The 12524-nt window shown below is 48.8% G+C and overlaps 2 protein-coding genes across 5 annotated transcripts in view; one reads left to right on the top strand and one right to left on the bottom strand.

Moving 5' to 3' along the window:
* AK5 (adenylate kinase 5) overlaps positions 1-3593 on the top strand; it is a 351659-nt gene extending 348066 nt beyond the window's left edge. The window contains exon 14 of the mRNA XM_063939044.1: positions 648-3593. Coding sequence (XP_063795114.1) covers positions 648-716 — 69 coding nt within the window. The 3' untranslated portion in view covers positions 717-3593. The remainder of the gene's footprint in view (positions 1-647) is intronic.
* A 99-nt stretch (positions 3594-3692) lies between these two features.
* ZZZ3 (zinc finger ZZ-type containing 3) overlaps positions 3693-12524 on the bottom strand; it is a 130077-nt gene continuing 121245 nt past the window's right edge. For all 4 annotated transcript variants that reach the window (XM_063939040.1, XM_063939042.1, XM_063939043.1 and 1 more), the window contains exons 9-12: positions 12151-12309; positions 10900-11034; positions 7014-7114; positions 3693-5029 (exon numbers count right to left, since the gene is read on the bottom strand). In XM_063939040.1, the coding sequence (XP_063795110.1) occupies positions 4885-5029; positions 7014-7114; positions 10900-11034; positions 12151-12309 (540 nt within the window). In that variant the 3' untranslated portion in view covers positions 3693-4884. The remainder of the gene's footprint in view (positions 5030-7013; positions 7115-10899; positions 11035-12150; positions 12310-12524) is intronic.

Here is a 12524-nt window from a genome sequence, read left to right as displayed (position 1 = left end):
ATGGGGGACCCCTACGTCTTTTGTCCCCCATATTTTTAAACTAGGACCAGCCGCAGAGCCCGGTGCTGGTTGTTTAAATATGGGGCGACCCTACGCATTTTTTTCCTTGTGTTTTTACAACCAGGATCGGCTCAAAGAGCCCGAGGCTGGTTATGCTTAGGAGGGGGGACTCCATGCAATTTTTTTTCTATTTTTAACACTTTCAACACTTCTTATAATATACACAATGAATCCCTGCACGGATCTCACTGATCCGGCCGGACTTCATTGTGTTAAGTCCGGCAGTGTTTCACTAATCACTCCCGTAAAACACTGCCCGACAATACGATTAGCATCAACATCGAAAAACACGATTTAGTTCAACTCGGAAGCTTAGTAAATTACATGAACAAATTTCAAAAGGTTGCAAAAAAACACGACCGATACTAATCGAGATGAAACTCCCACCAAATCGCCACAAATATGAACATTTGTAAATATACCCCTAGGACTTTGTGTAGCACTAGGAGCTGGGCGTCCATAGGTGTTTGTGATAAATGTGTGCGGTTTCAAAATACAGAGGAGCGGGGAATATCATTTTATATTAGACACTGAGCACTCTATGAAAATTATAACCTTCCTCCTCCATTCTTCTTTTGTGTTTCCAGATCAACGCCGAGCGCTCGCCAGATCAAGTTTTTCTCCAGCTTTGTGCATCAGTTGAGTCTATAATCTGAGCGATGCGGGGGATGTGTGTGCGGTGTCGGCAACAAGGCGGCAGCGGTGTACAGCTTTGTATATTCATTCATTCGTTAAACCTGCTGCGAGAGCCTCTACCCTCCACACTAGTGCATGCTATCTCAGCTGTAGCAAGAGATCGGTGATCCCTACAGTCCGTAGTATACACACAACGCTGCAGGCTTCTGCCACCGGAGGAGACACAGCCGTAGCGTTACGGCTTAGTTACAGTGCAAAGAATGGCGTTCACCCAACACGTTGTCAGTGGATACAGTGTGGGAGTGAATATACTTGTGCTACTTAACACAGTAATTGGCAGAACCAGCTGGCGCACCCCCCCACTGATGTCTTCAATTAGCTTTACACATACCCACTTATCTGGTGAGCACAAGAAAAATACACACTTCTACAGTGCGTGACCGGCGGTAAACACATACACGATTAGAGGAAAACAAATCTCTGCTGTGCAAGTACAGACAGCGGGCGCCTATTACTAGAGGGAAACAAATAAAAGAAAAGAAAAATTGGATATTATGTTGCTAAATTAGAAATTTTCAGAGTTTTTGGAACGTGTCCTATACTGGTGTGCGAGGTTTGGGTTTACAGTGACAGTGCTTTCATGCAAGGCTAGAAGCCAGTTCAGCTGCCATTATATTATTTACAGCGTTATTAAATGCCTAAGCTTATGTCACAGCCAGCAACTACTTCCCAACTGTACGTGGGATAATCCACCCTGTTGCCGTGATATGCGATACATTGATAGAACCATCAAGATGCCACTGCCCTTAGCCACCCCAAAAGTGACCTCACAGCATGGTTTTGCCATGGTACAATTTTTTTTTTCTTTTCCTGCTTTGGTCTTAACTTTGAATTGGCCCCAAGGTGCACAACTGCTATTTAAAGCAGTCAATCTGGAAATTTAAATCCTCTGGAGTCCGAAGAACCAGGACTGAAGAGCGATCGCCCACCACCTGCAAGGCTGGTGTCCACCGTCGCCATCATTCAAGTCCCAGATGGAAATTGGGCGACCCAAGCAGAGATTGTCACCCTTCAGATACCAGGCACACCACCGTGGACAGCCAACGGGTCAGGTGTTGGTGAGACACGTTCCATTGAGAAACCAGCGCGTTCTGGTATAGTCACAAATGGAACTGTACAAATTGCATCACCTCCAAGGTTGGCAGCGATATCATACAAAGGTGAACCACTGAGTCAACTGAGACTTAACTAGTCCCCGTAGGGAGAGGATCTTGTCCACATGGTAAGAACATATCTGCTAATGGATATCAAACAGAAGAGACAGAAAAATCATCCGCTTGGAGGAGACCGGTTGGATTTGTTGAGCTTTAGAATAGAACCATGAGCCAGCAAGGTCCAGAACATCTCCATATCAGGAAGGCCAGACAATACACCTTAATCAGCAGATGGGTCAGCTAAGGGAGGATAGTCATCACCCTGGTACTGGGAAGAGCAGCCGTAGCTTTTTGTAAATTCTCTTGGCACTGCAGACAAGCTGAAGCATAACCGGACAGTTGAGATTGAACTTCAAACCTGGGGAACAGTCTGCATCATTGCTGCCCAATAGACTTGTCCACCCATCCATTGATGACTGTCCACAAGGAATTTAGTTTGAACTTGTCCACCTTGAACAGGAGTCATTATGGGTGGAGTACAGATCTGCTGACCCACAGACAAGCATGAATTTATACACACTGGGGATGGGTTCTCTTTCTAATTCAATGCACTCCGAACACAAACACACCCTTGATTACCTGCCAACAAAGTTTTATATATAATATATCATACATACATACATGAAGTTCAAAATGCCCCTCCGCAGTGCCTGTGCTGACCACGTCTCCCCACACAGAATGTGCGCTAAACACTTTATTCACATGGAAAACACAATGTGTCGCTCTCTGGCTGCGCGGGAGATCTGCTGTGAGAGCGCGCTCACCACGGAGGGGTGGTATAGTCCCTGCCACAGCAATCATCCACCATAAAGACACTCATCAAAGGCAGCAACTTTTCGGAGAGACCGCACCAACTATTTTATTAGAAGTTCCTCTAGTGCATTAGTGCCAACCCCCTAGTGCCCCCAGCAGGCCATGTCCTGAGGATGTCTGTCTGCAGAAGCTGGTGGGAGAATTACTGACCCTGCAACATTGACTGCTCACCTCTGCATGATTAAAGAAATCCACAAAACATGACCTGCTGTAGGGCTGGCGTTGAGAATCCTTACTCTAGAACTAGCGGCACTCCATCTGCTGTGGAACTACACATCCCAGCATGCTCTGCCACAGATTTGCTGTTAGAGCATGCTTGGATGTGTAGTTCCACAGAAGTTGGATTGCCAGAGGTTGCCTACCCCTGCTCCAGAAGATATTTAACAAACTACACGTCCAGGTCCTCTGCTGTCTCCGGTGCCAGACCAATCAGATAACGTGAAGAGAGAACGTAAATCTGCCAGACGGTGACAGAAGCCTGCACGTAGCGAGACCTTAACACGTCGCTATAGATTATTCTGCCAAAGTGTCATCACATCAGGTTCCCGTATCTCGCCGGCTCTCTTTTTATAAAGCATTTCTACGTCGCTATCTGCCAGGAACACTTGGCATTCGCAGTTTTATCTCGCTGACATCATTTATATTGCAGTGAAGGTTTTGTCAACTCCGTGCAGAATTTCACAGCATAAAAAACATGCATGACCAAGCCAAGAGACTATATGTAACCGGTGATGACAACCATTTGTAAAAAAACAAAACAGAAGTATAAAAAAGTAAAAAAAATTATATATATATTTAAAAAAATGCATATTATGTAATGACAGTATTGCTGCCAATACACATAAAATAAAATATAAGTTCTGGTATGAATATTTATTGAATGTCTGTGACTTATTCTCCTCCCCCTCCCCTATTGTACCTGGGTGAAATGTTGCAACGCCAAAAATGAGAACTTTCCGTACAAACAAATAGTACCCACACAGTTTATTTTTACAGTCCTCCTGACAGCGGATTTAAGAACATACTGTTTACATAGAGTAGGGAACGAAACAAAAAAACATAGAAAATGTCTAACTCCTTCCCTGCTGGAGAGTTCCGTCACGTCCCTCTGTTGCGCTCCCTCTGTCGGAGAGCAAGCTACGTACGGGGGTTCAGTATACAAAAGAGCACGTGACCACGTCTATCTGACCGCATAGATCTATGTAACCACTTGCTTAAATATTAATAAAAATACAATCTTTTATGGATTTCATGGGACTACAAAAAAGAGAGGTGTTACAATACATATAGGATTTACAATAGGCAGTTTTGTCTTCCTCGGCGGCCCGCATTCTCTATCCCCAACACCCCGAGGCTGAAGGCTGTCCATCATGTGTCTTCTAGAAAGGACCTACGAAAGCTTTAAGTGTTAGACTTTACACAGTTACTACAAGTGGCACTTTGTCACCATAAATTTTTTTTCGTTTTTTTTTTTTTTACACATCACATGATCATCTGAACGTTACATTTAAAAAATATATTTGAGTGAAAATCTTGACGTTCACGCACACACACCACGAGCTGGTTAAAGAAGCCGCCAGAGATCCGAATCGGCGGCGCTAGATTGTAGTTCATTTTTTATTTAAAAGCAGCTCACAGTCCAGCATAGACCGGAATTAATCCAAACGTGGGGAAGTAACATAGGTTCTTGTGGGGTTTTTTGTTTGTTTTTTCTGCTTGTTTTTTTGTTTTTGTGTCTTTGAACAATTGCGTCCTTTATGCAAACACTGTGATTGGTTAAAACTTTCTCTAAACGTCAGTTTCTGTGCAAAAGAAAAGAAAAAAAAGATTGATTATTTCCACCAAACTGCAAGCTAGTAAACCGGTTTCAATATAAATAGTTCACATTTTGACCAATTGTTTTTCGGAAGCCTTTGGAAATAAGTCTGTAACGTGCACTGCAGTTCTGTTATGATCTATAGGTAGAGGGACATCCTCCTGTGGAATGTTCTGCCGCTGTCCTTGCGGGGGTAATTCTGGTGTGAGCCCCCCCTACCCCCGTGCAGGTGACATGCTGTTGAGCAGGATATCGGAGAAAGTGACGCGTCTTCTGGAAACTGAGTGGACTGGCTCCGCTAGCCTCTGGGAGAGATCACCGAGCTGGTTGTTTGGCCAGGTCACGTCATCTGTTTGCTGGGAAATAATTTGGGTCCAAGTAATTGTAGCTGGTGCTGTGCGGCATGCAGTAATCTCTGTCTAGGAATGTCTCTGCTTTATACACCGGCTCCAGGTGATGATCCTCTTTGTGAGTTTGGGTTTCATATAAACTGTAAGAATATACAGACAGTAGTTACTACGGTTAGCGGCCGACACAGGCGGTAATTGCACAACACGGTCTCACAAGGCATCAAAGTAGTCGTACAAAGCTCTGAGGAGTCAGTACAGTTAGGTGCGAGTTTCTCGTGCGCGCGCATTGCCACGGCAACTGCCTCCCGAACTCGCACAAACCTGCTATGGGGCTGTGAGGACCTTTGGGCGAATTCGGATGCGGTGCCGTTGCTGATACGCTGCGGCTACTACAGCAACTCGCACCCTTCACATCTAACTGAATTGTCCCCTTAGAATCCAAAGCAACAGTGCCCCTAGGGGTCAAAGTACCATACTGCATACTCCGAATTATATCTTTGAAGCATTTAACACTGATTTACACAATGCAACCAGTTTCCCATAGAGTGTCTGGCAGCAGTTACAGTCCCAAATGCTCTGTGTTTCAGTCTCTCTTCCTAGACTCATATGTAAGAGGACACAATGCAGGTCGGCCGGATAGACATGAATATACAGATGTCTGGCAGCTGCAGAGCAGTACCGCTAGGTGGGAGTGTGTGCCCTGCAGAGCAAAACAGCTAGGTGGGAGTGTGTGTCCTGCAGAGCAGTACCGCTAGGTGGGAGTGTGTGTCCTACAGAGCAGTACAGCTAGGTGGGAGTGTGTGCAGCTGCAGAGCAGTACAGCTAGGTGGGAGCGTCTGCCTTGCAGAGCAGTACAGCTAGGTGGGAGCGTGTGTCCTGCAGAGCAGTACAGCCAGGTGGGAGCGTGTGCAGTGCAGAGCAAAACAGCTAGGTGGGAGCGTGTGCAGTGCAGAGCAGTACAGCTAGGTTGGAGCGTGTGCCTTGCAGAGCAGTACAGCTACGTGGGAGCGTGTGTCCTGCAGAGCAAAACAGCTAGGTGGGAGTGTGTACCCTGCAGAGCAAAACAGCTAGGTGGGAGTGTGTGTCCTGCAGAGCGGTACAGCTAGGTGGGAGTGTGTGTCCTGCAGAGCAGTACAGCTAGGTGGGAGCGTGTGCCCTGCAGAGCAAAACAGCTAGGTGGGAGTGTGTGTCCTGCAGAGCGGTACAGCTAGGTGGGAGTGTGTGTCCTGCAGAGCAGTACAGCCAGGTGGGAGTGTGTGCAGTGCAGAGCAAAACAGCTAGGTGGGAGCGTGTGCAGAGCAGTACAGCTAGGTGGGAGTGTGTGGCCTGCAGAGCGGTACAGCAAGGTGGGAGTGTGTGTCCTGCAGAGCGGTACAGCTAGGTGGGAGAGTGTGTCCTGCAGAGCAGTACAGCTAGGTCGGAGAGGGTGTCCTGCAGAGCAGTACAGCTAGGTGGGAGTGTGTGTCCTGCAGAGCAGTACAGCTAGGTGGGAGCGTGTGTCCTGCAGAGCAATACAGCTAGGTGGGAGCGTGTGCAGTGCAGAGCAGTACAGCAAGGTGGGAGCGTGTGCAGTGCAGAGCAGAGCAGTACAGCTAGGTGGGAGCGTGTGTCCTGCAGAGCAGTACAGCTAGGTGGGAGCGTGTGTCCTGCAGAGCAGTACAGCTAGGTGGGAGCGTGTGCAGTGCAGAGCAGTACAGCTAGGTGGGAGCGTGTGCAGTGCAGAGCAGTACAGCTAGGTGGGAGCGTGTGCAGTGCAGAGCAGTACAGCTAGGTGGGAGCGTGTGCAGTGCAGAGCAGTACAGCTAGGTGGGAGCGTGTGCAGTGCAGAGCAGTACAGCTAGGTGGGAGCTTGTGCAGAGCAGTACAGCTAGGTGGGAGCGTGTGCAGTGCAGAGCAGTACAGCTAGGTGGAAGCGTGTGCAGTGCAGAGCAGTACAGCTAGGTGGGAGCGTGTGCAGTGCAGAGCAGTACAGCTAGGTGGGAGCGTGTGCAGTGCAGAGCAGTACAGCTAGGTGGGAGCGTGTGCAGTGCAGAGCAGTACAGCTAGGTGGGAGCGTGTGCAGTGCAGAGCAGTACAGCTAGGTATGTCTGCCATCAGGGACAGGAAGATTAGATGTACACTCACCAGTCAGAGCACGAGTCACAAAAATCCACAGCCACCTGGGGAGGACAGTCCTGACAGCGCCACCGGATGCCCTGGATAGGATCTGTCCCGCAATTATCACACTGCAAGAGAGCACAATTACACATACACAATTACACAACTGACAATACGCAACACTATCAATGTTCCGCTCGTAATAATAACGGAAAAAGACAGCAAGGGGCAAGGGGGGAATCCCTGGGAGACATCACGTCCCCGTGTCCTCTGTATGGATACCAGCAGTAGTAGGATAGACTGGGATGAGGATCCCTGGGAGACATCACGTCCCCGTGTCCTCTGTATGGTTACCAGCAGTAGTAGGATAGACTGGGATGAGGATCCCTGGGAGACATCACGTCCCCGTGTCCTCTGTATGGATACCAGCAGTAGTAGGATAGACTGGGATGAGGATCCCTGGGAGACATCACGTCCCGTGTCCTCTGTATGGATACCAGCAGTAGTAGGATAGACTGGGATGAGGATCCCTGGGAGACATCACGTCCCGTGTCCTCTGTATGGATACCAGCAGTAGTAGGATAGACTGGGATGAGGATTCCTGGGAGACCACGTCCCCGTGTCCTCTGTATGGATACCAGCAGTAGTAGGATAGACTGGGATGAGGATCCCTGGGAGACATCACGTTCCCGTGTCCTCTGTATGGATACCAGCAGTAGGATAGACTGGGATGAGGATCCCTGGGAGACATCACGTCCCGTGTCCTCCGTATGGATACCAGCAGTAGTAGGATAGACTGGGATGAGGATCCCTGGGAGACATCACGTCCCCGTGTCTTCCGTATGGATACCAGCAGTAGTAGGATAGACTGGGATAAGGATTCCTGGGAGACATCACGTCCCCTTGTCTTCCGTATGGATACCAGCAGTAGTAGGATAGACTGGGATGAGGATTCCTGGGAGACATTATGACTCCGTGTCCTCTGTATGGATACCAGCAGTAGTAGGATAGACTGGGATGAGGATCCCTGGGAGACATCACGTCCCCGTGTCCTCTGTATGGATACCAGCAGTAGTAGGATAGACTGGGATGAGGATCCCTGGGAGACATCACGTCCCCTTGTCTTCCGTATGGATACCAGCAGTAGTAGGATAGACTGGGATGAGGATTCCTGGGAGACATTATGACTCCGTGTCCTCTGTATGAATACCAGCAGTAGTAGGATAGACTGGGATGAGGATCCCTGGGAGACATCACGTCCCGTGTCCTCCGTATGGATACCAGCAGTAGTAGGATAGACTGGGATGAGGATCCCTGGGAGACATCACGTCCCCGTGTCTTCCGTATGGATACCAGCAGTAGTAGGATAGACTGGGATAAGGATTCCTGGGAGACATCACGTCCCCGTGTCCTCTGTATGGATACCAGCAGTAGTAGGATAGACTGGGATGAGGATCCCTGGGAGACATCACGTCCCCGTGTTTTCCGTATGGATACCAGCAGTAGGTGGATAGACTGGGATGAGGATTCCTGGGAGACATTATGACTCCGTGTCCTCTGTATGGATACCAGCAGTAGTAGGATAGACTGGGATGAGGATTCCTGGGAGACATCACGTCCCCGTGTCCTCCGTATGGATACCAGCAGTAGTAGGATAGACTGGGATGAGGATCCCTGGGAGACATTATGACTCCGTGTCCTCTGTATGAATACCAGCAGTAGTAGGATAGACTGGGATGAGGATCCCTGGGAGACATCACGTCCCCGTGTCCTCTGTATGGATACCAGCAGTAGTAGGATAGACTGGGATGAGGATCCCTGGGAGACATCACGTCCCCTTGTCTTCCGTATGGATACCAGCAGTAGTAGGATAGACTGGGATGAGGATTCCTGGGAGACATTATGACTCCGTGTCCTCTGTATGGACACCAGCAGTAGTAGGATAGACTGGGATGAGGATCCCTGGGAGACATCACGTCCCCGTGTCCTCCGTATGGATACCAGCAGTAGTAGGATAGACTGGGATGAGGATCCCTGGGAGACATTATGACTCCGTGTCCTCTGTATGAATACCAGCAGTAGTAGGATAGACTGGGATGAGGATCCCTGGGAGACATCACGTCCCGTGTCCTCCATATGGATACCAGCAGTAGTAGGATAGACTGGGATGAGGATCCCTGGGAGACATCACGTCCCCTTGTCTTCCGTATGGATACCAGCAGTAGGTGGATAGACTGGGATGAGGATTCCTGGGAGACATATTGACTCCGTGTCCTCTGTATGGATACCAGCAGTAGTAGGATAGACTGGGATGAGGATTCCTGGGAGACATCACGTCCCCGTGTCCTCCGTATGGATACCAGCAGTAGTAGGATAGACTGGGATGAGGATCCCTGGGAGACATTATGACTCCGTGTCCTCTGTATGAATACCAGCAGTAGTAGGATAGACTGGGATGAGGATCCCTGGGAGACATCACGTCCCGTGTCCTCCGTATGGATACCAGCAGTAGTAGGATAGACTGGGATGAGGATCCCTGGGAGACATCACGTCCCCGTGTCCTCTGTATGGATACCAGCAGTAGTAGGATAGACTGGGATGAGGATCCCTGGGAGACATCACGTCCCCTTGTCTTCCGTATGGATACCAGCAGTAGGTGGATAGACTGGGATGAGGATTCCTGGGAGACATATTGACTCCGTGTCCTCTGTATGGATACCAGCAGTAGTAGGATAGACTGGGATGAGGATTCCTGGGAGACATCACGTCCCCGTGTCCTCCGTATGGATACCAGCAGTAGTAGGATAGACTGGGATGAGGATCCCTGGGAGACATTATGACTCCGTGTCCTCTGTATGAATACCAGCAGTAGTAGGATAGACTGGGATGAGGATCCCTGGGAGACATCACGTCCCGTGTCCTCCGTATGGATACCAGCGGTAGTAAGATAGACTGGGATGAGGATCCCTGGGAGACATCACGTCCCCGTGTCCTCTGTATGGATACCAGCAGTAGTAGGATAGACTGGGATGAGGATCCCTGGGAGACATTATGACTCCGTGTCCTCTGTATGAATACCAGCAGTAGTAGGATAGACTGGGATGAGGATCCCTGGGAGACATCACGTCCCTTCCAACGCTTGGACACGCCTGCGTTTTTCCAACCACTCCCTGAAAACGGTCAGTTGCCACCCACAAACGCCCTCTTCCTGTGAATCTCCTTGCGAACGCCTGTGCGATCGGATCCTTCGCACTAACCCGTCGCTGACCGGCAATCCTCGTTGCTGCAGTCCGTCATGCCTGCGCATTGCGGTGAATACGCAGCGCATTGCGAAAACGCACCGCAGCGATCAGATCTGAATTACCTCTATACCTGTAGATCAGCTGTTGCTGCGTTTCTATGACATTTTTATGTGATTTTTCTTTCTTTTATAACCAGGATCTGCAGAAGTCTATATAATACCGTCAGCAGGTTAAGCCATTCTGACTAGATCTGTATCATTATTTTAGAAAAGCAGCAAGTTGGATCTGCACGCTCTGTCCTAACACAAGCGGGCAGCTAACCAGGGACCTCCTGAGGCCGGGAAAGATACAGTGTATGACATACTAATAACTTATAAACCACAACGTACAATATGTTCCTCCTACGATGGCCATAACCAAGGACGCTCGCCCTAATGCAAAACTCTTGGCAGCTTTCACCCCACAGATATATGTAACACTATAATGACGGGAAACTGCTTTTGCTTCAGACGTGGCTACTAGGTAACGTGCGCCAAGCACACTGCAAATAATCGTACATTGTACAGGTGTTGCTGTGACAGCGTGTGACACAGTTACATAGAGCAGAGTAACACCCAGTGTGGACACAGATAATAATTCCCAGCATGCACCTCCTTTCAGGACTCACTCACTTTGAAGCCAACATGCTGCACAAATCCGCTCTCCACCTCCATCTCGTGGAGTCTTTGCTTCTTCAATTTCTTTAGTTCAAGTAGTTCTTTGTACTCCGCCAGGACATGGCAGGAGGTGGGGATAGTCTCTTCATCCTGTGTAACGGGGCAGACCGGAGAAATCTCAGCAGGTAATCCTTCCAGAACACTGACTATACCCCTCCTGACTACACAATAAGACAAAGCGTCCCACGTATACAGCCTTCTCCTAATTCCTGAGCTAGAATGTCTGGCATTGAGATTAAGAAGAGCAGTGTGTAAGTATTAGGGTACCACGTTTTCTGGGGTGGTCTTCTGTATGCCGGCGGTCGGGCTCCCGGCGCTCACTATCCCGGCGCCGGGAGCCCGACAGTCGACATACCGACACTTATTTTCCCTCGTGGGGGTCCACGACCCCCATAGAGGGAGAATAAAATAGTGCGCGCCACCGTGCCCGTAGCGTGGCGAGCGCAGCGAGCCCGCAAGGGGCTCATTTGCGCTCGCCACGCTGTCGGTAAGCCGACGGTCGGGCTCCCGGCGCCGGGATGCTGGTCGCCGGGAGCCCGATCGCCGGCCAGCCGTAGTGAACCCCGTTTTCTGGGGGTGAATAATATTTAGCAGCATACGGAGATGGTGGGACAATGCTATAAAACAGGACTTATTATTTATATTGTATTGCCCGTATGCAGAATGGCATCCGAGAAAGTTATGTGCAAATCTAACACAAATAAGAACGACTTCCACACGGCTGCAGAAATATAATACAAATATGTTACATCCAACAGAAAGCAGAAATTACCTGTCACTAGTACAATAGATGATAAACCAATACCTGGTTGGCTGGAACAATGTGTATCGTGTTTTTAAATATATTTTTATCTCCCTTACAACTAATTGAAAGGTCTAAATGTGTAAGCAGCACACAAAAAGCATTAACTTAATAAAAAGAAAAAATTGTTAACGCAATATGGGGCACGCTGGGGCATAAACCTGGGTATTTCTTTCAGCATTCATTGGTAACAGAAAAATGCATCAAACACCAAGTGACGCCCCCACAGAATAATCCGCAGAGCAGTGCAGCTCGTTATACACACAAATGTATCTCTGCAGCCAGAGACGGCGGTTATCTCGGCCAAACCAACTGCAGCTGAGCATGAAAAGACGCAGAGCCTGGCCGCGTGCATCTTCTGTAAGATTATAGTCATATAAAGAACATTTCTCAGGTGCAATTACCGAGACGTCATCGTCGTCACCAGCTAAATCAAGGTCCCGGCTGTAGTAACTGGAGTGGTCGTCGTCCTCTTCCATGAACACGGGGGGCTCGTGAGAGGTCATGAAGGTAGAGGGCTTAAATAGATGCTTGTTGAGAATATGTTGCCGCTTGCTTGAAGCCTGAGAGAATGGCAGGAATCGCGTTACCCAAACGGGCAGATAAAGGGGAGATTTACTAAAACAGCTATACAATTGTATTAAGACATTTTTACGTAACTCTAGCCACCGTTACAATAAGTAACAAGGTCACTAGACACAAATTAGCTCCGATGAAGAAAAAGGGGGCTTCTCACGTCTGAGATACATCCACTTGTGGTGCAAAGAGGGACCAACTG

This window comes from Pseudophryne corroboree, chromosome 9 (genome assembly GCF_028390025.1).
Source record: "Pseudophryne corroboree isolate aPseCor3 chromosome 9, aPseCor3.hap2, whole genome shotgun sequence".
In the NCBI taxonomy this organism is placed as follows: Eukaryota; Metazoa; Chordata; class Amphibia; order Anura; family Myobatrachidae; genus Pseudophryne; species Pseudophryne corroboree.
The sequence above is the reverse complement of the archived record's forward strand: the minus strand, read 5'-3'. Positions and strand labels throughout refer to the sequence as shown.